This window comes from Myxine glutinosa, chromosome 1 (assembly GCF_964187855.1).
Source record: "Myxine glutinosa chromosome 1, kmMyxGlut1.1, whole genome shotgun sequence".
NCBI classification, from domain to species: domain Eukaryota; kingdom Metazoa; phylum Chordata; class Myxini; order Myxiniformes; family Myxinidae; genus Myxine; species Myxine glutinosa.
Window position 1 is genome coordinate 63,485,564 of NC_136261.1, and position 27,556 is coordinate 63,513,119.

Genomic DNA, 27,556 nt, shown 5'->3' on the forward strand with positions numbered 1-27,556 from the left:
AACAATCTAGTGTCGCTGCTCTAGTGAAACTGTTAAACGTCCAGTTGAAACATGATTAATGTATTTTAATCTTTTAAATGAATTTTTTTTCTGTTTGTTTTGATTTTCTTCATTTCTTCAATAATTTCGAAGGATTTCAACTTTTATTACCAGCATGTGTAATTTAATACAAAGTAGATATATTTATCCTGTATTATTGAAATAAGACGTATAATTTTAAATACTTTCATTAATTGATTGAATATTTAATTTTTGTAATGTTATATTGTTGCGGTTTTGAGAACCCACCCCAACAACATCATTAAAGGTTAAAGGGTGCACCCCATAGATAGGCCACAAGCAACACGTAGGTCACCTTAGGACGTCAGTTATTTCATAGTCTGTGTTTAGATAAGGCCATTTCCAGTAGTTGCATCTGCGTTGCTGGGTTGGGTTATAAAAGCACGAACACAAAGCCCCTGAGGAGGACTTATGCAGCGGCGCTCATTGAACAGGACTGTGCACAGAGGACTTATCGTGGCTGGAAGGACTTGTTGGGAGGTTGGCTTGTGATAACAACTTACGGAGCAGCGCTCATTATCGAAGACTGAAGCCAAGCATTGGTATTACAAAGGACGCCCCGTGGCAACCCGCTGTACTAAGGGCGGGCGCGCGGCACGCATTGCCAAGAACCGCAGCGCACAGTACATTGGGGAGGGGGCGGTTGGGGCGAGTAAGACCGGTAGCGCGTGTCAAAGCGCCAGTGCGCATATTATGTACGCCGATAGCCCAAGTTTACCTTTCCCCGTCACGATAATTGTCCGCTCGCGTTACACTACGTGAAGAGCTGCCTGCCGGGTTTTGTCCGCTGGACCAGAGCCGGACTGGAGCCTGGACACCATCGCCAGACCTTCCACCCTACCATCTGCATCCCCGTGTGAGTCTGGAGTCTGAGACCGAATCTGAGAGCGATCGGGCCCGTGTCCAGGGAATAGAGTAAGACTGTCTAAGGCTGCCCTGTGTGCTTTTCCTTCCTCTTTCTTTCTTGTACATTCTTTCTTTTTTTTTTTTTTCTTTTTTTTTTTTTGTATACAAGATCGAGGCTCGTGAAAGAGCGAACATTAATCACACAGAAAGACAAACAGACACACAAAACAAATAACATCGGGAGCGGTAGACAAGATGGGGAGAGAGGGGGAAGGACACAAACACAACATTTGAGAGCAGGGACCGAGAGACATGGAGACATCGAGAGAACTGTGGGAGGGAGAGGGCTTTGGGGGGGGAGGCATGGGAAGGGGGGGGGTGGGTGGGAGAGGTATAAAACATATGGACACTGCCAAGACTTCCAGGAAAGAAGTTGGAATTTCAAACAAGGTGGATCTGGGGTGAATTAGTGGGGGTAGAAAAGATCAAGGTTTTGGATGGGGGAAGATAAGAGATGGTGGTGAACAGCTGTTTTGAAGACCTGGAGGGAGGAGTGTGATTGAAGTGAGTGTGGGAGTTTGTTCCAGAGGCGGGAGAAAAGAGGAATGAAAGAGTGAAGGTGAGCAGAGAGCCGAGATTTCGGCAGTTTAACCATCAGAGGGTGGCTGGCAGATCTTGTGCGACCTGTAGGAATATTTGGGGGACAGAGCACAGAGAGAGCTGGGGGAGCAAGGCCGGAGAGGAGTCGGTAGAAGACAGAAAGACCACCTACCTGCCTGCGGTGAGTGAGTGAAAGGCCCTCAGAGATAGCTTCATCGCGGGAGATTCCAATGATTCTGAAAGCTTTGGATTCAACAGCGTGAAGCCGAGCCAGGTGTGAGGCAGGAGCACCAGCCCATAGGGGAGAACAGTATTCCATTGAGCTGCGGATGAAAGCCTTGTATGTGGTGAGGAGCTCAGGTGTGCCTAGGAAGGACTTCGCACGACGGAGGATGCCCAGTCGGCGACTGGCTTTGGAGGCCAGCTTGGAAATGTGGTTTTCCCAAGAAAGATCATGGCAGATGGTGAGACCCAAAAGCTTGAGCGACAGAACTTCTTGGAGAGGATTGTTGAGAAAGTAGATGGGAGGGTTGTCCAGTCGATCTTTTCGGAGAGACATAGTAAGAGAGTGAGATTTGTCAGGATTGAAAGACATGTTCCACATGTTTGACCAGTCTGTGATTTTGTCCAGGTCTTCAGAGAGTGAGGAGGCTGCAGACTGCCGATCTGAGGGAAGAGGAATGGAGCGGCAGAGAGTGGTCATCAGCAAAGAGATACAGAGGATTTTCCAGAGAGTCGGAGAGATCATTGATAAAGACCAGAAAAAGCACAGGGCCCAGCACACTGCCTTGGGGAACTCCAGCCTGAACGGGAAGGGGAGATGAGAGAAATCCATTCAGGGCCACACGTTGACTACGACCAGAGAGGAAGTCCGCAAGCCATGCATGGAGATTTCCATGGATACCATAGGAGGAGAGTTTGGTGAGCAGAGCTGGGTGCCAGACCGTATCGAAGGCACGTGATATGTCAAGGGAGACAGCTCTGATTTCCTGTTTGGCATTGAGGACCTCCATCCATTGTTGAGACAGCAGAAGCAGCATGTCCAGAGTAGAGTGACCTGGTCTGAAACCAAATTGATGATCAGAGATCAAGCCATTGGAGAAGAGGAAAGATTTTATATCCGAAGCAATGATGGATTCCATGACTTTGCTGATAATTGGGAGCAGGCTGATTGGTCTGTAGTTGCAAGGATCTGTTTTTGCACCTTTTTTGTGTAAAGCGGTAATGTTTGCTGATTTCCAGGATGCTGGCAGATGACCTTGAGCAAAAGATAGGGTGAAAAGAACAGAGAGAGGGTGAGATAGAGCGGCAGAGCAGGATTTTAGGACCCGTGGGCTGATGCCATCTGGTCCAGATGCAGAATCAGAGTCGAGGTTTGACAAAAACTCCTCCACCTTGTCAGGAGAGAAGGTCACAGAATCCAGGAGCAGTTTGGTTCGACTGGGAAAGGTGGGAACAGAGAGAGATGGGTTTGGGACTAAGGATTTTGAGGCAAACACAGAGTTGAGGCATTCGGCTTTGTCACGTGCGATGTCAACTGTGTGGCCATTTGAGGTAAGGGAGGGGATGGAGGGGGAACAAACACTAGAAACGGATTTGACCAGACGCCACCAGGATTTGGAGGAAGGAGACAGGTTTGAGAGTTCATTCTTGAGTGAGGAGAGATAGTGCTTCCTGGCACTCCTGAGGGTAGACACACACTTGTTCCGAGCTTGGTGGAAGGAACTGAGATTTCCTTCAGTTGGATTAGCCTTCAAAGAGGCAAAGGCAAGTTGTTTCAGGGCAACTGCCTCACCACAAGATTCAGTGTACCATGGACAGGAGGAAGGGTAAGACAACTGAAGGCGAGATGGGATAAATCTGTGCATGAGAGAGATCAGTTTGCTTTGCAAGAATTCCCAGGAAGAATTGATGTCAGAGGCAGTGGAGATGGGAGACCAATCCAGACGATTGATGGCTGCTTGAAGACCGTCCCAGTCAGCCTGAGTGAAATGCCAGACTCGTCGACGCTGAGGAGGCTCTCTGAGAATGGCCAGAGAGATGTCCACTTTGACAAGCACATGATCAGAAGAACCGATTGGAGCAGAAGAAGAGCAGCAGACATTAGCAGGGAAGTTAGTCATAACCAAGTCTAGAAGAGAAGATACTCCATTGGCTGAGATCCGGGTCGCGAAATTGACAGATTGTGTCAATCCCAGTGAGTCACAGAAGTCCTTTGCTGAGGTGCCATGACTGGTGAGAGAGGAACCCACACCCAACCAGGTGGCATGATGACAATTGAAGTCACCACCTATGAGTAAGAGAGAGTTGGGATGAGTGGATAGAAGTTGGTCCATGTTGTCAGACAGTGAAATGTAGATGGAGTCATCACTGTTTGGGGGACGGTACAGAACACATATGAACAAAAGGTGGGAGCGGAGAGGAAGCTGTAGCCAGAGGTACTCCTGGGGGTGAGGAGGAGAGAGGGCAGTGCAAGGAGAGTGAGGAAGAGAGTTTTTGATAAAGATAGCCACCCCACCACCAGGCCGAGGCTCAGGTCTATCATACCGGAGGAGGGAGTAACCAGGAAGAGATATTAAGGAATCGGAGACATCTTGAAGGAGGAACGTCTCTGTTAAGCAGATCAAGTCTGGATTGTCAGAAGCAACCTGTATGGAGAGATCAGTCAGGTTTGAGCGAAGGCCCCAGATGTTTGAGGTCCATACCGTTAATGAAGAGAGAGGGGGAGCATCGGGTACAGGACAGGGGAGGGGAGGAGTAGGGTAAGATGAAGGATGAGAGGGGGAGGTAGGGAGAGCAGTTGTTAGTGTGTCAGCGATTGCAGAAGAGTTCCAAGAAAGGGAAGGATGAGGAGGATGAAAGGTTTGAAGGTGAAGGGATGAGGCACAGTGAGGGGTTGTTTGAGGGGGGGCAGAGGAAAGAAGAAGGTTGGGGGGGGTGGAGGTATGAGATAGAAGGGAGATGAAGTGGGGAGGAGGCAGCTTTGAGGAGGAGGGGGGAGGAGGGAGAATTGGAGAGGAATGGTATGGGGGGAGATTTGAATGGGAGGGGTTGGGGGGGAGTTTTGAAGGGGAGGAGTGAGGGGGGAGTTTAGGAGGGGAAGGGCAAGGGGGGAGTTCAGGAGTGGAAGGGCAAGTGGGGAGTTCAGGAGTGGAGGGGCAGGGGGGGGAGTTTAAGAGTGGTGGGGCAAGGGGGGAGTTAGGAGTGTAGGTGCAAGGGGAGGGATTTGGATGGGAGGGGCAAGAGGGGAGTTTAGAAAGTGGATGATTAATGAAAGACGAACATTCTTGTATAAACAGAGAACGATCGAGGCTATCCTCGATCTTGTATCAAAAAAAAAAAAAAAAAAAAAAAAAAAAATTGAAAACAAATTGGGTTTGTTGTGATTTTCAAGTTAGCAATCCGGTTCAGAATGATGGAGGAGGGATGGAATGAATGTGAATTTAGACCATGTAGTGAGGGAGACGTATAAGATATTGAATTTCTTTTTTTTGAGGTGGAATGAGTTGGAGAGGAAATTGAGAAAAGCCTTTTAAATAGGAAGAAAAACAGCGTGTTGTAAAATACCACTGAGTAAAACACTGAAGGGGAAAGGTTATACATATTTAAATAATATTTAAACAGAACCGTGAACAATCTTATGTGCACAAAAATACCAACAGGGGGAGAGCCAAGAGGGACCACCACGAGTCACGTGAAGGGCAAACGGTGGATGGCAAGGAGTTAATGGGGGCGGGGCGAACAGCACACCTGGACAGAAAATACAGGATGAGTCAACAGTACACGTGGAGAAAGGAAAATAAATGTTTTTGGTTTTTTTTTTGTTTGTTTGGTTTTTGGGGGGGGGGGGGGGGAGGTGGGGATTTAGAACGTTAGACAGAGTATTATGTTCGGGGTAGAAGGGAAAAAAACTAAGAGCCAAGCAAAACACGATTAAGATAACAAACACCGACGGGGGTACAACTACAAGGCCGCACACGAGGAGCAGAACACGATTAAATAATTACAAGTTACAGGAAATTCAAACCAAAAGTAACTATAATCAAAACAATAACGCATGGACGATAAAATAACGAGTTGAAATTTGACAATCTATCTGGGGAAATGGGGGAGAAACACGTGGTCGAAGAACGAACGAACGAACGAACGAATAAGAATGAATAAACGAATGAGAACAGAGAAGGAAATGTTTTTTTTTTGGATTTTTTTGAGTTGTGATTTACACAAGGAAGAGGGCTATGGGGTGAAAAGATTGGGAAAACAGAGAACGAAAGTTATTGGATCACAAAAACACGGACCGCTGAGAGAAAAACAAAGCCTCAAGGTTGTACAGTGTTCACTGTACAACTACAAGGCCTCAAAACACGACCCGAATTAACACGATTTTCAATACAGGTATGAAAGATTTGCACCGAAAATCTTCGTCGGGAGACAATATATACACCATAAAATAAATAGTTATAACGAAAATACAAATGGGAACAATTACTTAACTTCGATTTCGATGGATAGCATGGAGAGCTGAGAATAAACGAACCCTCGCCAGCAAGACCGGAAACGGAAGGAAACGGAAGTTTTCCTCTTCTCATTTGTACATAATTAATAAACCAATCTGTTCTTCCTATTTTCCTGGTTTCCTCTCATCCGATCGTCCTAGTCTTTTCTCCATTGGGTAAACGCGGCACGATTCGGAACCGCTCTAATCGGGTTAGCCATTGTTAACAGCTCGGATCGCTATCCGCTCGGCGTTTCCACCTGATATCCGTGATTTGAGCGGGAGTTATTCCCTCGTTTCCGGTCAGCGTTAGTACTTAGGTAGTAGTGAATCCCTAGGCCTTAAAACCCTACCTAACGCTGCCCGGGAAGGACGTTATAACTTCCAGGACCGCGGCGGCCAGATAAGAGACAAGGGGATTAACCCCCTCTTGATAAGGGGAGAGCCGACGTCGGAGATCCGTAACAATATATTATACTATTTTTAAGTCGGTGTAGGCTATTTAATACAAGTATTTAGATATTTTGAATGTAATAATTGACATTTATATATTGAACGAAGCATTTCAAACTTTTAAATGAATTTATTTTATTTTTATTGATTCACCAATGCAAATAGATAATCGATTTCTTTTTCTGTCTGTATAATGTATTTGTTACTATGTGAAATTATTTATATTGTAAACTTGACATTATTAGTCCTTGGACTACAGTCATGTACATTTTTCTTTATTCTTTTATTCTAATAAAACCGAATTGATTGATTGATTGATTGATTGATTGGGGTGTGTGCAGGCGACTCCTGGACTTCAGGGCCACGTAGAAGTTGTGTTGAGCACAAGAGATGTAACTTGGCTGAGAGATGTCATACAACATGAGGAAAAAGCGACTAAGGTTTCCCACACCGGAAGTGTTGCATCCTTACTTCGGAGATTCCGGCCCATCATTGACCATCCCATTTGGCGGCTGCAGGATGCTGTGGGGTTAGAGCCTGTGTTGCTAGCTCAGGTACAGTCCTACGGCCGTTTTGTTTAATTTTTTAAAATATTGTTGTTGTTTGGGATATATTTTGCCAATTTGAATAATCTCATGACAAGCATACGGTACTTTGAAATCGATGTGAGTTGCGAATAAAGTTCTGTCCTCGCAACAGGTTGCAATTTTCATCTTGTGTTTGACCGTCTGCATCGCAACCGATGTTTGGTATTTGATCCGTTGGCTAATACAGCCACAAATCATCTTGCTGATACTATTTATGCTTAGCTTCTTGTGGAATTACCTTCTCCTGTACAAGGTGAGACTTTTGAAACATTTTCGAGCTATTTATATAAACTGATACCTGACCCGTTGTTCAACCCTTTGATATTTCATTGAAATTTCACAGACGATTTAAAGTCTATGGTGTGTAAACTTTGGATTAGGGTGAGGGCCGAGGGGGTTAGCATCTTTTTATTACATACTTAAAATGGCCACATTTTTAGCTCACCTGGAAGTTCAGGGAGTTGATCAGGGGAGTTGATGCGATGGCGCGTTGTCCGTCAGTCCGTCCATCAGTCCGTCCGTAAACACTTGCAACTTCTTCTCCGAAACCGCTGATGGGATTGTGACCAAACTTGGCACAAATGATATTTGTTGTGTTGTGACTAAAGCTTGTTCACGGCATTAAAAAATCGGGGTCAAAGTGGATCCATGTTTGACCCCCCCCCCACCCCCCCCCAAAAAAATAGGAATTTGCTTTTTCTTCTGAAACTACACATACTATTTTGATGAAACTTCACCACAACCTTCACCACCCGTACTGTACCAAAGTTTGTTCACAGCATTAAAAAAAAAACTGCCCCTTTGGGGCTCCACAGAGGGGGTGGGGGTCCCCCCAAAATAGGTATTTGCTTCCTTCTCAGAAACTACACACGCAATTTCGATAAAACTTCACAACAACCTTCATCACCCGTGATGTACCAATGTTTGTTCAAGGCATTAGAAAAAATGGGGTCTGATGAGGTATACGGGGTTGGGGGAGGGGTGGTGGTTTGCCCCACAAAATAGGTATTTTTTTGTTTGTTTGTTTAAAGTTTATGATTATGTTAATATGATTCTACCTGCTGTCCTGTCTTCTAGCAACCATTGAAATTGGTTTAAAATACCTTTAGTCCGTGCAGTATACTGTTTATTCTACCAGGTGAGCAACAGGAGTATTGCCTCTGTTTGTTTCACACCAGCATGCCAAATACTTGACCCTCACATTTTGCTAATCCTCATGTTTCTTTTTCAATACTTCCTCACCCGCCCTTTTCCTTCCGGTTGTTCCCTTTTCCTTCCCTTTTTCCGATAATTTCCCTTCTTTCCAATCATCCCTCTTCCCTTCCTTTTCTTTCCAATTATTCCCCTTGCCTTCCTTTTCATTCCAATCATTCTCCTTCATTAAGTTTTCTTTCCAATCATCCCCTTCCCTTACTTTTTTTTTTACCAATCACCCCTCTTCCCTTCTTTCTTTTTTCAATCATTCCCGTTCTCTTCCGTCTCTTTCCAATTAGTCCCCCTCCCTTCCAATCACCCCCCTTCCCTTCCTTTTCTTTCCAATCATCCCCCTTCCCTTCCTTTTCTTTCCAATCATTCCCCTTCCCTTCCTTTTCTTTCCAATCATACCCCTTCCCTTCCTTTTCTTTCCAATCATACCCCTTCCCTTCCTTTTCTTTCCAATCATCCCCCTTCCCTTCCTTTTCTTTCCAATCATACCCCTTCCCTTCCTTTTCTTTCCAATCATTCCCCTTCCCTTCCTTTTCTTTCCAATCATACCCCTTCCCTTCCTTTTCTTTCCAATTATACCCCTTCCCTTCCTTTTCTTTCCAATTATACCCCTTCCCTTCCTTTTCTTTCCAATCATACCCCTTCCCTTCCTTTTCTTTCCAATCATACCCCTTCCCTTCCTTTTCTTTCCAATCATTCCCCTTCCCTTCCTTTTCTTTCCAATTATACCCCTTCCCTTCCTTTTCTTTCCAATTATACCCCTTCCCTTCCTTTTCTTTCCAATTATACCCCTTCCCTTCCTTTTCTTTCCAATCATACCCCTTCCCTTCCTTTCCAATCATACCCCTTCCCTTCCTTTTCTTTCCAATCATTCCCCTTCCCTTCCTTTTCTTTCCAATCATCCCCCTTCCCTTCCTTTTCTTTCCAATCATCCCCCTTCCCTTCCTTTTCTTTCCAATCATACCCCTTCCCTTCCTTTTCTTTCCAATCATTCCCCTTCCCTTCCTTTTCTTTCCAATCATCCCCCTTCCCTTCCTTTTCTTTCCAATCATACCCCTTCCCTTCCTTTTCTTTCCAATCATACCCCTGCCCTTCCTTTTCTTTCCAATCATCCCCCTTCCCTTCCTTTTCTTTCCAATGATACCCCTTCCCTTCCTTTTCTTTCCAATCATACCCCTTCCCTTCCTTTTCTTTCCAATCATACCCCTGCCCTTCCTTTTCTTTCCAATCATCCCCCTTCCCTTCCTTTTCTTTCCAATCATACCCCTGCCCTTCCTTTTCTTTCCAATCATACCCCTTCCCTTCCTTTTCTTTCCAATCATACCCCTTCCCTTCCTTTTCTTTCCAATCATCCCCCTTCCCTTCCTTTTCTTTCCAATCATACCCCTGCCCTTCCTTTTCTTTGCAAACATACCCCTTCCCTTCCTTTTCTTTCCAATCATACCCCTTCCCTTCCTTTTCTTTCCAATCATACCCCTTTCCTTCCTTTTCTTTCCAATCATCCCCCTTCCCTTCCTTTTCTTTCCAATCATCCCCCTTCCCTTCCTTTTCTTTCCAATCATACCCCTTCCCTTCCTTTTCTTTCCAATCATACCCCTTCCCTTCCTTTTCTTTCCAATCATACCCCTTCCCTTCCTTTTCTTTCCAATCATTCCCATTCCCTTCCTTTTCTTTCCAATCATCCCCCTTCCCTTCCTTTTCTTTCCAATCATACCCCTTCCCTTCCTTTTCTTTCCAATCATCCCCCTTCCCTTCCTTTTCTTTCCAATCATACCCCTTCCCTTCCTTTTCTTTCCAATCATCCCCCTTCCCTTCCTTTTCTTTCCAATCATACCCCTTCCCTTCCTTTTCTTTCCAATCATCCCCCTTCCCTTCCTTTTCTTTCCAATCATACCCCTTCCCTTCCTTTTCTTTCCAATCATCCCCCTTCCCTTCCTTTTCTTTCCAATCATACCCCTTCCCTTCCTTTTCTTTCCAAACATACCCCTGCCCTTCCTTTTCTTTCCAATCATACCCCTTCCCTTCCTTTTCTTTCCAATCATACCCCTTCCCTTCCTTTTCTTTCCAATCATCCCCCTTCCCTTCCTTTTCTTTCCAATCATACCCCTTCCCTTCCTTTTCTTTCCAAACATACCCCTGCCCTTCCTTTTCTTTCCAATCATACCCCTTCCCTTCCTTTTCTTTCCAATCATACCCCTTCCCTTCCTTTTCTTTCCAATCATACCCCTTCCCTTCCTTTTCTTTCCAATCATACCCCTTCCCTTCCTTTTCTTTCCAATCATACCCCTTCCCTTCCTTTTCTTTCCAATCATACCCCTTCCCTTCCTTTTCTTTCCAATCATCCCCCTTCCCTTCCTTTTCTTTCCAATCATACCCCTTCCCTTCCTTTTCTTTCCAAACATACCCCTGCCCTTCCTTTTCTTTCCAATCATACCCCTGCCCTTCCTTTTCTTTCCAATCATACCCCTTCCCTTCCTTTTCTTTCCAATCATACCCCTTCCCTTCCTTTTCTTTCCAATCATACCCCTTCCCTTCCTTTTCTTTCCAATCATACCCCTTCCCTTCCTTTTCTTTCCAATCATACCCCTTCCCTTCCTTTTCTTTCCAATCATACCCCTTCCCTTCCTTTTCTTTCCAATCATACCCCTTCCCTTCCTTTTCTTTCCAATCATACCCCTTCCCTTCCTTTTCTTTCCAATCATCCCCCTTCCCTTCCTTTTCTTTCCAATCATCCCCCTTCCCTTCCTTTTCTTTCCAATCATCCCCCTTCCCTTCCTTTTCTTTCCAATCATCCCCCTTCCCGTCCTTTTCTTTCCAATCATTCCCCTTCCCTGCCTTTTCTTTCCAATCATTCCCCTTCCCGTCCTTTTCTTTCCAATCATTCCCCTTCCCTTCCTTTTCTTTCCAATCATCCCCCTTCCCTTCCTTTTCTTTCCAATCATCCCCCTTCCCTTCCTTTTCTTTCCAATCATTCCCCTTCCCTTCCTTTTCTTTCCAATCATCCCCCTTCCCTTCCTTTTCTTTCCAATCATTCCCCTTCCCGTCCTTTTCTTTCCAATCATCCCCCTTCCCTGCCTTTTCTTTCCAATCATCCCCCTTCCCTTCCTTTTCTTTCCAATCATCCCCCTTCCCTTCCTTTTCTTTCCAATCATTCCCCTTCCCTTCCTTTTCTTTCCAATCATCCCCCTTCCCGTCCTTTTCTTTCCAATCATACCCCTTCCCTGCCTTTTCTTTCCAATCATCCCCCTTCCCTTCCTTTTCTTTCCAATCATCCCCCTTCCCTCCTTTTCTTTCCAATCATTCCCCTTCCCTTCCTTTTCTTTCCAATCATCCCCCTTCCCGTCCTTTTCTTTCCAATCATACCCCTTCCCTTCCTTTTCTTTCCAATCATCCCCCTTCCCTGCCTTTTCTTTCCAATCATCCCCCTTCCCTTCCTTTTCTTTCCAATCATCCCCCTTCCCTTCCTTTTCTTTCCAATCATTCCCCTTCCCTTCCTTTTCTTTCCAATCATCCCCCTTCCCGTCCTTTTCTTTCCAATCATACCCCTTCCCTGCCTTTTCTTTCCAATCATCCCCCTTCCCTTCCTTTTCTTTCCAATCATTCCCCTTCCCTTCCTTTTCTTTCCAATCATCCCCCTTCCCTTCCTTTTCTTTCCAATCATCCCCCTTCCCGTCCTTTTCTTTCCAATCATCCCCCTTCCCTTCCTTTTCTTTCCAATCATTCCCCTTCCCTGCCTTTTCTTTCCAATCATCCCCCTTCCCTTCCTTTTCTTTCCAATCATTCCCCTTCCCTTCCTTTTCTTTCCAATCATCCCCCTTCCCGTCCTTTTCTTTCCAATCATACCCCTTCCCTGCCTTTTCTTTCCAATCATCCCCCTTCCCTTCCTTTTCTTTCCAATCATTCCCCTTCCCTTCCTTTTCTTTCCAATCATCCCCCTTCCCGTCCTTTTCTTTCCAATCATACCCCTTCCCTGCCTTTTCTTTCCAATCATCCCCCTTCCCTTCCTTTTCTTTCCAATCATTCCCCTTCCCTTCCTTTTCTTTCCAATCATCCCCCTTCCCGTCCTTTTCTTTCCAATCATACCCCTTCCCTGCCTTTTCTTTCCAATCATCCCCCTTCCCTTCCTTTTCTTTCCAATCATTCCCCTTCACTTCCTTTTCTTTCCAATCATTCCCCTTCCCTTCCTTTTCTTTCCAATCATCCCCCTTCCCTTCCTTTTCTTTCCAATCATTCCCCTTCCCTTCCTTTTCTTTCCAATCATCCCCCTTCCCTTCCTTTTCTTTCCAATCATCCCCCTTCCCTTCCTTTTCTTTCCAATCATACCCCTTCCCTGCCTTTTCTTTCCAATCATTCCCCTTCCCTTCCTTTTTCTTTCGAACTTATCCCCCTTCCCTTCCTTTTTCTTTCCAATTTATCCCCCTTCCCTTCCTTTTCTTTCCAATCATTCCCCTTCCCTTCCTTTTCTTTCCAATCATACCCCTTCCCTGCCTTTTCTTTCCAATCATTCCCCTTCCCTTCCTATTTCTTTCGAACTTATCCCCCTTCCCTTCCTTTTTCTTTCCAATTTATCCCCCTTCCCTTCCTTTTCTTTCCAATCATTCCCCTTCCCTTCCTTTTCTTTCCAATCATACCCCTTCCCTGCCTTTTCTTTCCAATCATACCCCTTCCCTTCCTTTTTCTTTCCAATTTATCCCCCTTCCCTTCCTTTTCTTTCCAATCATTCCCCTTCCCTTCCTTTTCTTTCCAATCATACCCCTACCCTTCCTTTTCTTTCCAATCATACCCCTTCCCTTCCTTTTCTTTCCAATCATTCCCCTTCCCTTCCTTTTCTTTCCAATCATTCCCCTTCCCTTCCTTTTCTTTCCAATCATACCCCTTCCCTTCCTTTTCTTTCCAATCATTCCCCTTCCCTTCCTTTTCTTTCCAATCATACCCCTACCCTTCCTTTTCTTTCCAATCATACCCCTTCCCTTCCTTTTCTTTCCAATCATTCCCCTTCCCTTCCTTTTCTTTCCAATCATTCCCCTTCCCTTCCTTTTCTTTCCAATCATTCCCCTTCCCTTCCTTTTCTTTCGAACTTATCCCCCTTCCCTTCCTTTTTCTTTCCAATTTATCCCCCTTCCCTTCCTTTTCTTTCCAATCATTCCCCTTCCCTTCCTTTTCTTTCGAACTTATCCCCCTTCCCTTCCTTTTTCTTTCCAATTTATCCCCCTTCCCTTCCTTTTCTTTCCAATCATACCCCTTCCCTTCCTTTTCTTTCCAATCATTCCCCTTCCCTTCCTTTTCTTTCCAATCATTCCCCTTCCCTTCCTTTTCTTTCGAACTTATCCCCCTTCCCTTCCTTTTTCTTTCCAATTTATCCCCCTTCCCTTCCTTTTCTTTCCAATCATTCCCCTTCCCTTCCTTTTCTTTCCAATCATACCCCTTCCCTGCCTTTTCTTTCCAATCATACCCCTGCCCTTCCTTTTTCTTTCCAATTTATCCCCCTTCCCTTCCTTTTCTTTCCAATCATTCCCCTTCCCTTCCTTTTCTTTCCAATCATACCCCTTCCCTGCCTTTTCTTTCCAATCATTCCCCTTCCCTTCCTTTTTCTTTCCAATTTATCCCCCTTCCCTTCCTTTTCTTTCCAATCATTCCCCTTCCCTTCCTTTTCTTTCCAATCATACCCCTACCCTTCCTTTTCTTTCCAATCATACCCCTTCCCTTCCTTTTCTTTCCAATCATTCCCCTTCCCTTCCTTTTCTTTCCAATCATACCCCTACCCTTCCTTTTCTTTCCAATCATACCCCTTCCCTTCCTTTTCTTTCCAATCATTCCCCTTCCCTTCCTTTTCTTTCCAATCATACCCCTTCCCTTCCTTTTCTTTCCAATCATCCCCCTTCCCTTCCTTTTCTTTCCAATCATACCCCTTCCCTGCCTTTTCTTTCCAATCATTCCCCTTCCCTTCCTTTTCTTTCCAATCATCCCCCTTCCCTTCCTTTTCTTTCCAATCATCCCCCTTCCCTTCCTTTTCTTTCCAATCATCCCCCTTCCCTTCCTTTTCTTTCCAATCATCCCCCTTCCCTTCCTTTTCTTTCCAATCATCCCCCTTCCCTTCCTTTTCTTTCCAATCATACCCCTTCCCTGCCTTTTCTTTCCAATCATTCCCCTTCCCTTCCTATTTCTTTCGAACTTATCCCCCTTCCCTTCCTTTTTCTTTCCAATTTATCCCCCTTCCCTTCCTTTTCTTTCCAATCATTCCCCTTCCCTTCCTTTTCTTTCCAATCATACCCCTTCCCTTCCTTTTCTTTCCAATTATACCCCTTCCCTTCCTTTTCTTTCCAATCATTCCCCTTCCCTTCCTATTTCTTTCGAACTTATCCCCCTTCCCTTCCTTTTTCTTTCCAATTTATCCCCCTTCCCTTCCTTTTCTTTCCAATCATTCCCCTTCCCTTCCTTTTCTTTCCAATCATTCCCCTTCCCTTCCTATTTCTTTCGAACTTATCCCCCTTCCCTTCCTTTTTCTTTCCAATTTATCCCCCTTCCCTTCCTTTTCTTTCCAATCATTCCCCTTCCCTTCCTTTTCTTTCCAATCATACCCCTTCCCTTCCTTTTCTTTCCAATCATACCCCTTCCCTTCCTTTTCTTTCCAATCATACCCCTTCCCTTCCTTTTCTTTCCAATCATTACCATTCCCAACCTTTAATTTTCTATCATTCCCTTCCTTTCCTGTACTTGATTTTCACCACCTACCCGATGGGTTCATGATAAATTGGTAGCCCATCGTCATTTATCCAAAAATATTTTGAAGCACAAGGCAGAGGATATTGCATTTTACTCTAAGGCATTTATCATTCCTGGAGCTTATAAATACTAACAGGGTGACACACATCCTAATGTGGTACCACCACCATGTACCACCAGGAGGCATTTGCAGAACAACACGCAGTCGTGACCAAGTCTCACCCCGACTGTTGTACGGACTCGCCCTCTGGAAACTGGGTCGACTTTTTCTTGGGCAAGGCTTTTCATACAAAACGTTTCACTCAAGTTTGTAGAAGTAAAACTTTATCACTCACTCAACAGTTTGAAGCCTTATAATTTAGATGATCAATGCAGTGCATGTGATGTGTTTTCCTCAAAATAAACATAAATAATAAAGAAAAATGAAACGAGCTTGGCAAAGTGGGTGAAAATGTAGCGTACAAGATGCAGAAAATATTTTGCGATCTAAGGCTCGTGGAGGAGCTTATACATGAATAACGTGCGGGTCAAAGAAATGAGTAAGCAGCAATGTACTTTTACATGAATTATGAATTACAACGACACTTTTTAGATGATGGACAAACACGGACAGCGAAAATTATTAGAAACCGGATTCCATGCATCTTGATCTACATATATATATATATATATATATACAGTGGTACCTCGGCTTACGAGTTTAATCCGTTCCGTGACGGAGCTCGTAAGCCAAATCGCTCGTAAGTCAAAGCAAATTTTCCCATTCAAATGCATTGAAATGCTATTAATCCGTTCCAGCCTCAAAAAAAAAACACCAATTTTTTTTGTTAGGTGCTTTTAAATAACAAAAATGTACTTTATAAATAACAAATAATGTATAAACAAGCACGACCTCGTATATACTGTACATAATACAAGAGAATGTAAAGAAATAAACTGGTTTTATTAAGTGTACTGTATGTATTTACCTTGAAGATCAGACGAAGATGCTGGCAGAGGTGGAGGAGATACCTTTTGCCTTTTTCGCCACACTGTCCTCGCTTTCGCTTGCCGGGCGTTTCACTAAAAACCTGTCCAACGAGGTTTGTTTCTTCCTCCCTTTCAAAATTTTTCGGAAATGAGTGAGGCAAGTGTCGTTACACAGCGCCAACGCACGACCTGTTGCAACTTTTTCAGGGTGTTTCTTTTGAACAAATTCTGAAATTTTCTCCCACATTCCCAACATTTCCTTTATCTCACTTGTCGCGATAACCTCCTCCGCCTCTGGCTCCTCCGCGTTTAGTTCCTGCAAAACCTCCGTATTCTGCTGCTGCTGTAGCTCCTTTAATTCCTCCGTTGTCAGTTCCTCATTGTGTTTCTCGACGAGGTCGTTAACGTCGTCTTCATCCACTTGCAGGCCCATGGACCTTCCGAGGGACACAATCTCCTCCACCACTAACACTTCCTCAGTAGCACTAACACTTTCGGACACAACCTCAGGCCACAGCTTCTTCCATGCAGAGTTTAAGGTCCTCCTTGTAACACCCTGCCAGGCCATGTCGATAATTCTGAGGCAGGCCACGATATTGTAGTGATCCTTCCAGAACTCTCGAAGGGTGAGGTTTGTGCTCTCCGTAACCTCAAAGCAGCGCCGGAACAGGTGCTTGGTGAAGAGCTTTTTGAAATTGGAAATCACCTGCTGGTCCATGGGCTGCAGGATAGGGGTGGTGTTGGGTGGAAGGTAGCGGACCTTAATGAATGCAAATTCTTCAAGGATGTCGTCTACGAGGTTTGGTGGGTGTGCGGGAGCATTGTCAAGGACGAGAAGGGCTTGCAGGGGTAGCTTATTCTCCAAAAGGTACTTCTTGATGCCAGGACCAATGACCAGGATGCCTTTATCGACTCCTTCTGCTTCAAAATCGTACATATCGTCGAAGTAGTACGATCGTACTGCCTCGCCAAGTCGACAACACGCATACCTCGCTCATGTTGTTCGACGATTGCGTGTTTCGTATCCAAACTCATCATCCTCTTCTTCCTCTCAGGCCCACCCTTGGCACTCACTTTCTTCGGACCCATGGTTGAAAACGCGAAATTTTACAGAAAAAACCACTTTCACAAACAAAACAGCAGCGATACACGGCAGAGATGCTTTCACGGCAAGATAACTGCGTGACCGGAACCGGAAGCCACAACCGGAAAATTCAAAAAATAAATTTTTTGAGCTCGTACATCGGATCTCGGCTCGTATCCCAAAGCAACAAACCGCCCGAGCGACGGCTCGTATCTCGAAAAACTCGTACGTTGGGGCACTCGTAAGCCGAGGTACCACTGTATATATACTGTATATATATATATATACAGTCACGTGAAAAAGTAAGGACACCCCATGTAAAGTTTTGACTTTTTCAACATATTTCAACATTCAGCTATTTGATCTTCATTTCAACAATATTGATAGATAAAGGTGATATAATATAACAAATATCATGAAACATTTACATTTTGTAGTCCATTGTATAATTTAAATAAACATAAATGCAAATTTCGCATGTTGAAAAAGTAAGTACACCCTTGGCTCGAATAATAATAATAATAATAATTCATTTATTTTGTATAGCGCTTTTCAAGAAGCCCAAAGGCGCTTTTACAGAGTGCAAAACATAATGCATAACAATACATGAAAACAACAATTGCAAAAAGACAAGAATCAATAGGGAAATATTTAAATCAAAAGGAGGGAGAAGGAAAAGAGATAATGAGGGGTTAAATGCTGTGGGTTGAATGTTGAATGCAGTGTTGAACAGGTGGGTCTTTAGTGATGTTTTGAATGTGGTGAGTGAGGAGGAGTCTCTGATGGTGTGAGGTAGTGAGTTCCAGAGGGTGGGAGCAGCGATGGAGAAGGCCCTGTCCCCCCAGGATCTGAATTTGGTCCGGATGGAGGGGGTCAGGAGGTTGGTACCAGCAGAGCGGAGGTTGTGGGTGGGAGTGTGTCTGGAGAGGTCAGCCAGGTAGGATGGGGCCTGGTTATGGAGGGCTTTGTATGTCAAGAGGAGGATTTTGTACTGGATTCTCTGGGGGATGGCGAGCCAGTGAAGCTTGTAAAGGACGGGGGTGATGTGAGCACGGGTCCGGGAATGGGTGAGTACACGGGCAGCGGAGTTCTGAATGTATTGGAGTTTATTGGTGATTTTTTAGGGTGAATAGGTGGTTTTGCCCCCTTTGGCAGAAACAACCTCAGGTAGGCATTTCTTATAACTGTCTACCAGTCTCTGACATCGACTGGGAGAAATTTTTGCCCACTCCTCCATGCAGAATTCTTTCAGCTGTGCGATGTTTGAGGGGTTTCTTGCATGCACAGCTCGTTTCAAATCCCCCCACAACATCTCGATGGGATATAGATCCGGGCTTTGACTTGGCCATTCCAGAACCCTCCATTTCTTTCTTTTCAGCCATTCCTTGGTGGATTTACTGGTATGTTTAGGGTCATTGTCATGTTGCAAGGTTGGTTGAGCTTCAACTTTCCGACAGATGGCCTCACATTATCCTCAAGCACCCTCTGGTACAATGAAGAATTCATCGTGGATTCTATGATGGTGAGCTGCCCAGGCCCTGATGCAGCAAAGCTGCCCCAAACCATAATATTTCCACCACCATGCTTTACAGTTGGTATCAGGTTCTTGTGGTCAAATGCTGTCTTTGCTTTTCGCCAAACATGTCTTCTGGTACTGTGGCCAAATAGCTCTACCTTTGACTCATCTGTCCAGAGCACATTGTTCCAGAATTGCTGGTCTTTGCCTAGGTGTTCATTGGCAAACTTTAGTCTTGCCCTGATGTTCTTTCTGGACAGCAAAAGTTTCCTCCTGGTACACCTCCCAAGTAGATCAAATTTGTGCAGCTTCTTTCTAATGGTAGACTCGTGCACTTTGACATAAACAGTGGCAAGAGCTACCCTTAGGTCCCGTGATGACATTCTGGGGTTCTTAGAGACTTCTTTCAGCATCTTGCAGTCTGCTCTCGGGCTGAACTTACTGGAGCGACCTGGCATGAACAAGTTGGCAGTTGTTTGGAATCTTCTCCACTTGTGGATGATCTTCCGGACAGTCAAATGATTGATTTCAAATTGTTTGAAGATTTTTTTAAATCCCTTCCCAGACTCGTAGGCATCTATAACCTTCTTTCTGAAGGCCTCAGAGAGCTCTTTTGATCTAGGCATGGTGACGCCGCACACTTCAACAACAAAGAGCAAACCAAACTAAATGTCTGAGGTTTAAATAAGACAGGTTCCTCCAAGATCCTCTCCCATGATGTTCTAATCATTTGCACCTGAGCTGGTGCACCTGATTCTAATTTTAGGTATATGAAGTACCGGTAGTGATAAATGTAGGTGTGTACTTACTTTTTCCACATGTGAAATTTGCATTTATGTTTATTTAAATTATACAATGGACTACAAAATGTAAATGTTTCATGATATTTGTTATATTATATCACCTTTATCTATCAATATTGTTGAAATGAAGATCAAATAGCTGTATATTGAAACATGATGAAAAAGTCAAAACTTTACATGGGGTGTACTTACTTTTTCACGTGACTATATATATATATATATATATATATATATGTATATGTATATATATATGTATATGTATATGTATATATATAATATGTATATGTATATATATATATATATATGTATATGTATATATATATGTATATGTATATGTATATATATATGTATATGTATATGTATATATATATATGTATATGTATATATATATATGTATATGTATATATATATATGTATATGTATGTATGTATATATATATATGTATATATATGTATATATATATATGTATATATATATATATGTATATATATATATGTATATATATATATATGTATATATATATATATATATATATATATATATATATATATATATATATGTATATATATATATATATATATATATATATATGTATATATATATATATATATATATATATATGTATATATATATATATATATATATATATATGTATATATATATATATATATATATATATATGTATATATATATATATATATGTATGTATATATATGTATATATATATATGTATATATATATATGTATATGTATATATGTATATATATACCTATACCTATATACACAGTGCCTACGCCCCCTTTCAAAATTTTCACCTTTTGTTGTCTTTTAGGCTGGAATTAAAATGCATTAAATCAGACTTTTTCCACCTTTATTTACACATCGTAACCCACAACTTCCAAGTGAAAAGCAAATTCTACAAATTTCAGAAAAATAATGAAAATTACAAAACTAGATTATCTTGGTTGGATAAGTGTCCACACACCTGAGTTAATACTTGGTGGAAGCACCTTTGACATAAATTACAGCTATGAGTCCATTGAGATAGGTCTCCACAAACTTTGCACACCTTGATTGGGCAATATTTGCTGATTCTTCTGTACAAAACTGTTCAAGCTCAGTCAAGTTGCATGGGGAGCGTTGATGGTCAGCAATCTTCAAGTCATGCCACAGATTTTCGATTGGATTTAGATCACGGCTCTGACTGAGCCACTCAAGGACATTTACGTTTTTGGTCCTTAGCCACTCCAATGTACAGTGCATTCAGAAAGTATTCAGACCCCTTCACTTTTCTCACATTTTGTTATGTTGCAGCCTTATGCTGAAATCGTTTAAATTCATTTTTTCACTCATCAATCCACACTCAATACCCCATAATGACAAAGAGAAAACAGGATTTTAGAAAGTTTTGCAAATTTATTAAAAAGAAAAAACTGAAATATCACATTGACAAGTATTCAGACCCTTTGCTATGACACTTGAAATTTATCTCAGGTGCCTCCCATTTCTCTTGATCATCTTTGAGATGTTTCTCGACCTTGATTGGAGTCCACCTGTGGTAAATTCAATTGATTGGACATGATTTGGAAAGGCACACACCTGTCTATATAAGGTCTCACAGCTGACAATGCATATCAGAGCAAAAACCAAGCCATGAGGTCGAAGGAACTGCCTTCAGAGCTCAGAGACAGGATTGTGTCGAGGCCCAGATCTGGGGAAGCCTACAACAAAATCTCTGCTGCAATGAAGGTTCCGAAGAGCACAGTGGCCTCCATAATTCTTAAATGGAAGAAGTTTGGAACAACCAGGAGTCCAGGACTCTTCCTAGAGCTGGCCGCCCGGCCAAATTGAGCAATCGGGGGAGAAGGACCTTGGTAAGAGAGGTGAGCAAGAACCCGATGGTCACTCTGGCTGAGCTACAGAGATCCTGTGTGGAGATGGGAGAAACTTCCAGAAGGACAACCATCACTGCAACACTCCACCGATCTGGGCTTTATGGCAGAGTGGCCAGACCCTGGTGTTGGGCTCGCGGCTAGGGTGCCGGCTTAGGATCCTAGGATCCTGGGTTCGAATCTCGGTCGATCGCCGAATTAATGCCAGGGGGGTTGACTCAGCCTGTCATCCTTCCGAGGTCGGCTAATTGAGTACCAGTTCACTGGTAATTCCCTGTTTGTCGTTGAAGGCGGCAAAAAGGGTTGGCGTCAGGAAGGGCATCCGGCCGTAAAACATTGCTTCAAAAAGGGGACCAAAAAAAACAACAACTACCACGGTCCCCGAAAAGGCCAACCCCCGCTTTGCGGGGAAAAATGGCCTCTAAACGGTGGTTTTTTATTCTGGGATATTGAGTGTTGATTGATGAGGGAAAAAATGAATTTAAACGATTTCACCATAAGGCTGCAACATAACAAAATGTGAAAAAAGTGAAGGGGTCTGAATACTTTCTGAATGCACTGTAGCTTTGGCTGTGTGCTTCAGGTCGTTGTCATGCTCAAAGGTGAACTTCCATCCCAATTTCAGCTTTCTTGCAGAGGGAAGCAGGTTTTCCTCTCGGATTTTTCTGTATTTTGCTCCATCCATTTTCCCTTCTATCCTGACAAGTTCCCCAGTCCTTGCTGACGAGAAACATCCCCATAACATGATGCTGCCGTCACCATGCTTCACAGTGGGGATGGTGTTCTTTGGGTGATGTGCTGTGTTGGGTTTGCGCCAAATATAACATTTTACATTTAGGCCAAAATTTCCTTCTTGGTTTCGTCAGACCACAAATTCTGCTGTGATTTCCAATCTATAATTATCGTTTGATTCCTTCCAGACAATTGTTTTCAACTTAAATTCATTGACTGAAAGCAATTTCCTTTTAGCGACAACTTTTTTTTCAACACTATGTCCTGAAGAGTTGTACTTCCGACGATGCCATTGATTTGTTCTCCATTGGGCAGCACCAAGTTTTGTAAAACAGAAAATCAGAAATAAGGTGAGAAATCGTGGAGAAATTGCAGATTACATTGTATTCCGTTTCTGCAGCGTCTTTCTCCGGCAAAAAGGAAGAAAGCTGCTGCGTTGAGTTCTACAAATCCGTCATGGTTAATCCGATCTACAAAGTGTCACCTCTAAAGGTAGGATTGAGTTGGACGATGTTTTTATTTTTAACCAAAATACAAAAGGTCGTCGATTTGGATGTGATAAACATCTGCTATTGTTTTTGTAAGGTCATATAGGGATTGTAACATTTACAACATGCCAGACCTGCCAACGGTTGGTGGAAAGTATTTAGCCAATTGCAGAATTTCCAGGAAATACTTTGAATACAAAACTATCAGGAACATCTTGTTGTGACACTATCTCTGCTCCCCCACCCACCCACCCAAGGTCCTATCTGTCACAATAGCAACATTCCTGCTGGAGCCACTGAAGCACATAGGTATAGCTTTAAATGTATTCCTGAAATCCCTCTACAGAGATTTGTCGCTACCTGAGCTAATCCTCGCAACCACGCTGCTCTTCTTCTTATTTGCTGTAAGTGATACAAGACTCTCAACGTTGGCTGAGATTAGAATGTTTGAGGTTTTTCAATTTAAATGGTAAAAGTTCACACACATTCCTTCCTTGTGATGAAACAAATCATAACTGCTTCACCCATTTGTAAATTAACAGATGCCACCCCATGGTGTGGAGCATACGGTGTGCTAGGGTAGAAGACTGCGGATATTTACCCCGCACGCGCAAAGAGAAAAGCGGGATTAAGAAATTGGTTATTTGTCTCTATCTGTCGATCTCCATATGTCAGTTTATGATTGAGGAACAACTTGATTTGAAATTATTATATTGTTGCAGATCTCGGGTTACGGCGCTCCCCTTACCGAGGGGGGGTTAATCCCCTCGTCTATTAAGCTGGCCGTCCGAGTCCTAGAAGATATCGCGCTCCTTTGCGGGGTTGAGGTTGACCAGGGTGACTGGTCAACGGGTTCCCAGATACCTTTGCCCCCCTCTCCGCAAAGCAGGGCGATACTTCTGCTCGAGCCACGGACAAGATGGAAGATTGCCGAGCGGTTTAGCAATCCGAAGCTCGAGCCGTTGGCAATAAAATTAACCCGATCCTGAGCGTTGGCCAAATCGTGCCACGTATATCAATGGAGAAATCACTAAAGCGACCGGATGAGAGGAAACCCAAAGAATAAGAAGCAGGAACACAGGTTTATTAATTATGTACAAAACCAAAACCAAGGAAGAAACGAAAGGTAAGACTGTACAGGAAGAAGAAGAAGCAGTGACACAGGGCAGCCTTAAACAGTCTTATATTATCACATGTCCAGGACAGTACAAACACACTTACACGGAAAGGTGGTGGTGGTGGTGGTGGTGGTAAGGAAGAGAAGGGTCCGGGCAGGTGGTAGGCGTCGAGGTCCCGCTCCAAGCTCGCGCTCCGGTCCACGCTCCGGGTGTTCACTCGTACCGCGGCAAGCGGCCGGCAGCTTCGCGTGGCGCTTAGCGTGAGCGGACAATTATATCGCGGGGGGGGGGGGGGGGGGAGGGGATGCGGCGTACGCAACAAATTGTCCCTTAGCCTTCGCCAGTTGTGCGCCTCCAATAGTTCATAAACGGCAAGCAAGGACTCCTTTCAAATCGTTCTCCCGGGCACCTCTCTTCTCTCACTCATCTGGCTCACCCCCCGCATCTCTTGAAGTAGTCCCACGCACCCGCTTATATTGCCCACTCGCGTATCAAGCCGCTTGCCTGTTGGATCCGCCTACCGGTGAGCTGGCCTCGGCTCTGAGTGGTCGCGAGCGCTCACCGGTCCGCCCCTTGATGGGGCGTTGAGGGGCCACGCCTTCGTTCTTGGCGCTCCGCCCTTCCCCTCCAGCTTGACCGCGTGCGTAATGGCGGCTGAGCCAGGCAGCGAACGCTACTGGCAAGCCAAGGAACACAATTTGGAGGAAGGCTACGCCGCAATATGAATTGGCAAGGGGGCCTACTCTTATTTAATTAATACAACGCAGATTCAACTATTGGGAACAAATCCTTACCTGAAACACGTACTAATGAAATAACTAAAGAAGAGCCTATGGTGTCCTACGTGTTGCAATATGACCTAACTAGGGTGCAACCTTTGACCTTTACACAAAAGTGGGAATATTTACAGGGGATTATTTATAAGGGATTGTTACAAATATCTACAAAGTGGAGGGTTCTAAAAACCACAACAATATTTTGAACATGAATCAGAAAACAAACCTGGAGTTTAACAGTACCATGGTTTTGAAGTCGTCTCATTTGCAGAGATTTTTTTTTCGTCTTTCTGCCAGTTTGGCAATCAAACAAAATTGAAAATAACTCAAATCAGGAAATTTACTGTTTTAAACGACATCATAAAAGGACACAAAGAACAGGCACAAAAATGTAATGTAGCGTGTTAAATAAGGTGGTGTAAAATACGCTGCATCAATGGCGGTTAAACTTCCAGAATTTTTTTCTTTTCCACAAACTTTGAAATCGTTATTTTATTTAAATTTAATTATATACTTTAACACTGAAGAACATGAATCGTATTGGGCACTTTCGAAAAGTTCCTGTTTAACAGTATGTACTTCGACAAAATATTACACCATTTTACTTCATCTCGACCAATCAAATTTGCTGCTCACAGACCCCACCCATGTCCTTTCTTCTAATGACTGCACGGGGTAAGATGTTGCACCGTCCTCCGACACAGGGTAAGGTGTTCTATGAATTCGCTAGTTTCTTGAGCAAGATGTCCATTTGTTATACCAATTGAATCTGCAGAACTTGTTCTATGGAAACGAGCAACTTATACCATACTGATGATCTGAAGTCGAAACTACTCGACTTGAATTCTGATTTCTGTTTGCAGGGGACATTATTTTCCTACACGTGGAGCTTGCTTTCGACCTTCTTCTGGCCTCTTGGAATCCTCACCAGAATGACGCACAGAGTGACAACGCCAGGGCCTCAAACTGCAGTGGCACACCGGTAAACACACCGCCGTGGTGTGAAAAGCACAGCCTTTCCTTGGAATAAAGTCTTTAAATATTTTTTTCATTCTGGAGAGACATTAATCTGCTGCGTCCCAAAGTTGGTGGAAGCACTTGATCCAGCTTCGCAGTGACGATGAAACAAAAAATGCTTTTGAGAAGCACGCAGGCGAGACATACATTTCTGTAAAAAGTATTTGTCAATCTTGTTCCATTAAATGACGATATTAATTGGTATAATCAACAACATAAACGATAATCACTTACCAGCCCAGCCTTCTCTTCATTTTGCTCATAAACCAACTAGTCTCAAAGAAAGCACCTCTTGTGCAATTGGATTTGATCCTGTACCGTTTGTGGTTTTTATTCTTTTATTTCAGCTTATGCACCACTTCTTTACATAATTTCTGGGGCCCTCATCTCAAGACAGTAATTTTGGACTTTTGGCTATTGTACTTGTGCACAATGCTGTAATTGTTTGCCCCATACAGTTCCTAAAACAAAACATTGTTGATGTGATATCCTTTACCAAGTTTTATTTCCCACCACAAAATGCTTGATGTAGAGGAAGTGCACATCGTGGTGGTAAAATACCGCACTTGCGCACCGCAGGACTACACTTGTTTTCCTGATGGCCCGATCTCCCGATGGTGAAGAATCACTTAAAATTCTACTAGTAGTGGGGCAACTTAGCATAACAATTGTGCATTTTGTGAGGAAAGCACCAAATTTGGCACACTAGTAGACTATCATATTATGAAAAGATCTGGATATTGGGCCATCTCAGATTCAGAGATTTGATTTTTGCAAGATTTCGATTCGATTGGGATCGAAGAGAACACCTTCTTCGTCTTCTGTACAGTGAAGTTGCCAGCCCTGAATTCTCTGGCTACATCTGGGTGCTTCATTGGGAGTGCAACCATGTCCCTCAGGTGAACAGGGACCCACCTGGCATAGTGTGTGTGGTCTAAGGCATGGAACCATGGGACCAGTTCCGTCAGGGCATCAAGGTACGTCGTGAATGAAGCCTGCCGCAGAGAACGCACGTAGACCAGTACCAACATCTCTAGTTCCAGCACAGTTGCCCAGTACTGAAAGTTGGGAATGTCTTCTCCTCTCTGGTGACACCAGTCTTCGAACTCAGGCAGGTCTTGTGCATCATCAGCATATGTCATACAGTGGCGTTCATACGCACGGTATTGCAGGATGTGCAGTGCCGCTGCAGTGATTTGATGAGCTCTTCTTGTGCGGGTGACGTGGGCAGCTCGCAGGAAGGAGACGGCCGTCCCTGGCGTTGCAATCTCAGCTTGCAAATCTGCAAATCTTCCAAAAATCAAATCTCTGAATCTGAAAAAAAAAAAAAAAAAAAAAACCCACCTTTCGAGGCCATTTTTCCCCGCAAAGCGGGGGTTGGCCTTTTTCGGGCACCGTGGTTGTTGTTGTGTGTCACACTAGTGTGTCACATGCACTTTGGTCCCCTTTTTGAAGCAATGTTTTACGGCCGGATGCCCTTCCTGTGCCAACCCTGTTTGCCGCCTTTTACGACAAACAGGGAATTACCAGTGAACTGTTACTCAATTAGCCGACCTCGGAAGGATGACAGGCTGAGTCAACCCCCCTGGCGTTAATTCAGCGATCGACAGGGATTCGAACTGAGAATATGAGATGGCCCAATCTCCAGATCTTTTCATAATATGATAGTCTACTTGTGTGCCAAATTTGGTGCTTTCCTCACAAAATGCACAATTGTTATGCTATATTTAGCTTAGCTGCCGGACTATAGCCGGATCCGAATCCGGATATTCACCAAAATCTAATCATTTCGTCCTTGTCACATGCACTACCTCTCTGCCACATTTCGTCCAAATCCGTCTACAACTTTTTGAGATATCTTGTTCACAAACGGACAAACAAATAAACAGGAATACGTCATGCAGAGCACGATACTTGCAAAAGCCACTCCCAACCCCCCTCCCCCCCCCCCCCCCCCCACACACGTTGCTATTGATCCATCAAATTATTGTCCATTTCATCAAGATTATAATTGACGATCCTGATCAAAACTCGGGTTAATAGGATGAAAAGTGATGATTTTTCAGATGAAAATTGAGGATTTTAGAAGTTTCACCTCGAGTTAACCTTTGGACCTTAAAAACAGCTGGTTTCCCAATTCAGTGAGGCACTATGCAAATGCTGTTAAATTTTCAAGTCAATCGGATGAAAA

The 27,556-nt window shown here is 43.7% G+C and overlaps 1 protein-coding gene across 11 annotated transcripts in view; it reads left to right on the top strand.

The window, feature by feature from the left end:
- The window catches only part of LOC137417668 (chloride channel CLIC-like protein 1), a 58,102-nt gene extending 32,501 nt beyond the window's left edge, over positions 1-25,601 (top strand). For 6 of the 11 annotated variants that reach the window (XM_078772486.1, XM_068103563.2, XM_078772501.1 and 3 more), the window contains exons 5-10: positions 6,796-7,008; positions 7,154-7,294; positions 15,151-15,244; positions 22,367-22,458; positions 22,712-22,858; positions 25,212-25,601. In XM_078772486.1, the coding sequence (XP_078628612.1) occupies positions 6,796-7,008; positions 7,154-7,294; positions 15,151-15,244; positions 22,367-22,458; positions 22,712-22,858; positions 25,212-25,334 (810 nt within the window). In that variant the 3' untranslated portion in view covers positions 25,335-25,601. Of the gene's footprint in view, positions 1-6,795; positions 7,009-7,153; positions 7,295-15,150; positions 15,287-22,366; positions 22,459-22,711; positions 22,859-25,211 lie in introns of all 11 variants that reach the window. The other 5 variants (XM_068103560.2, XM_068103559.2, XM_068103562.2 and 2 more) reach the window with 1 other exon arrangement.
- The last annotated feature ends 1,955 nt before the right edge of the window (positions 25,602-27,556 follow it).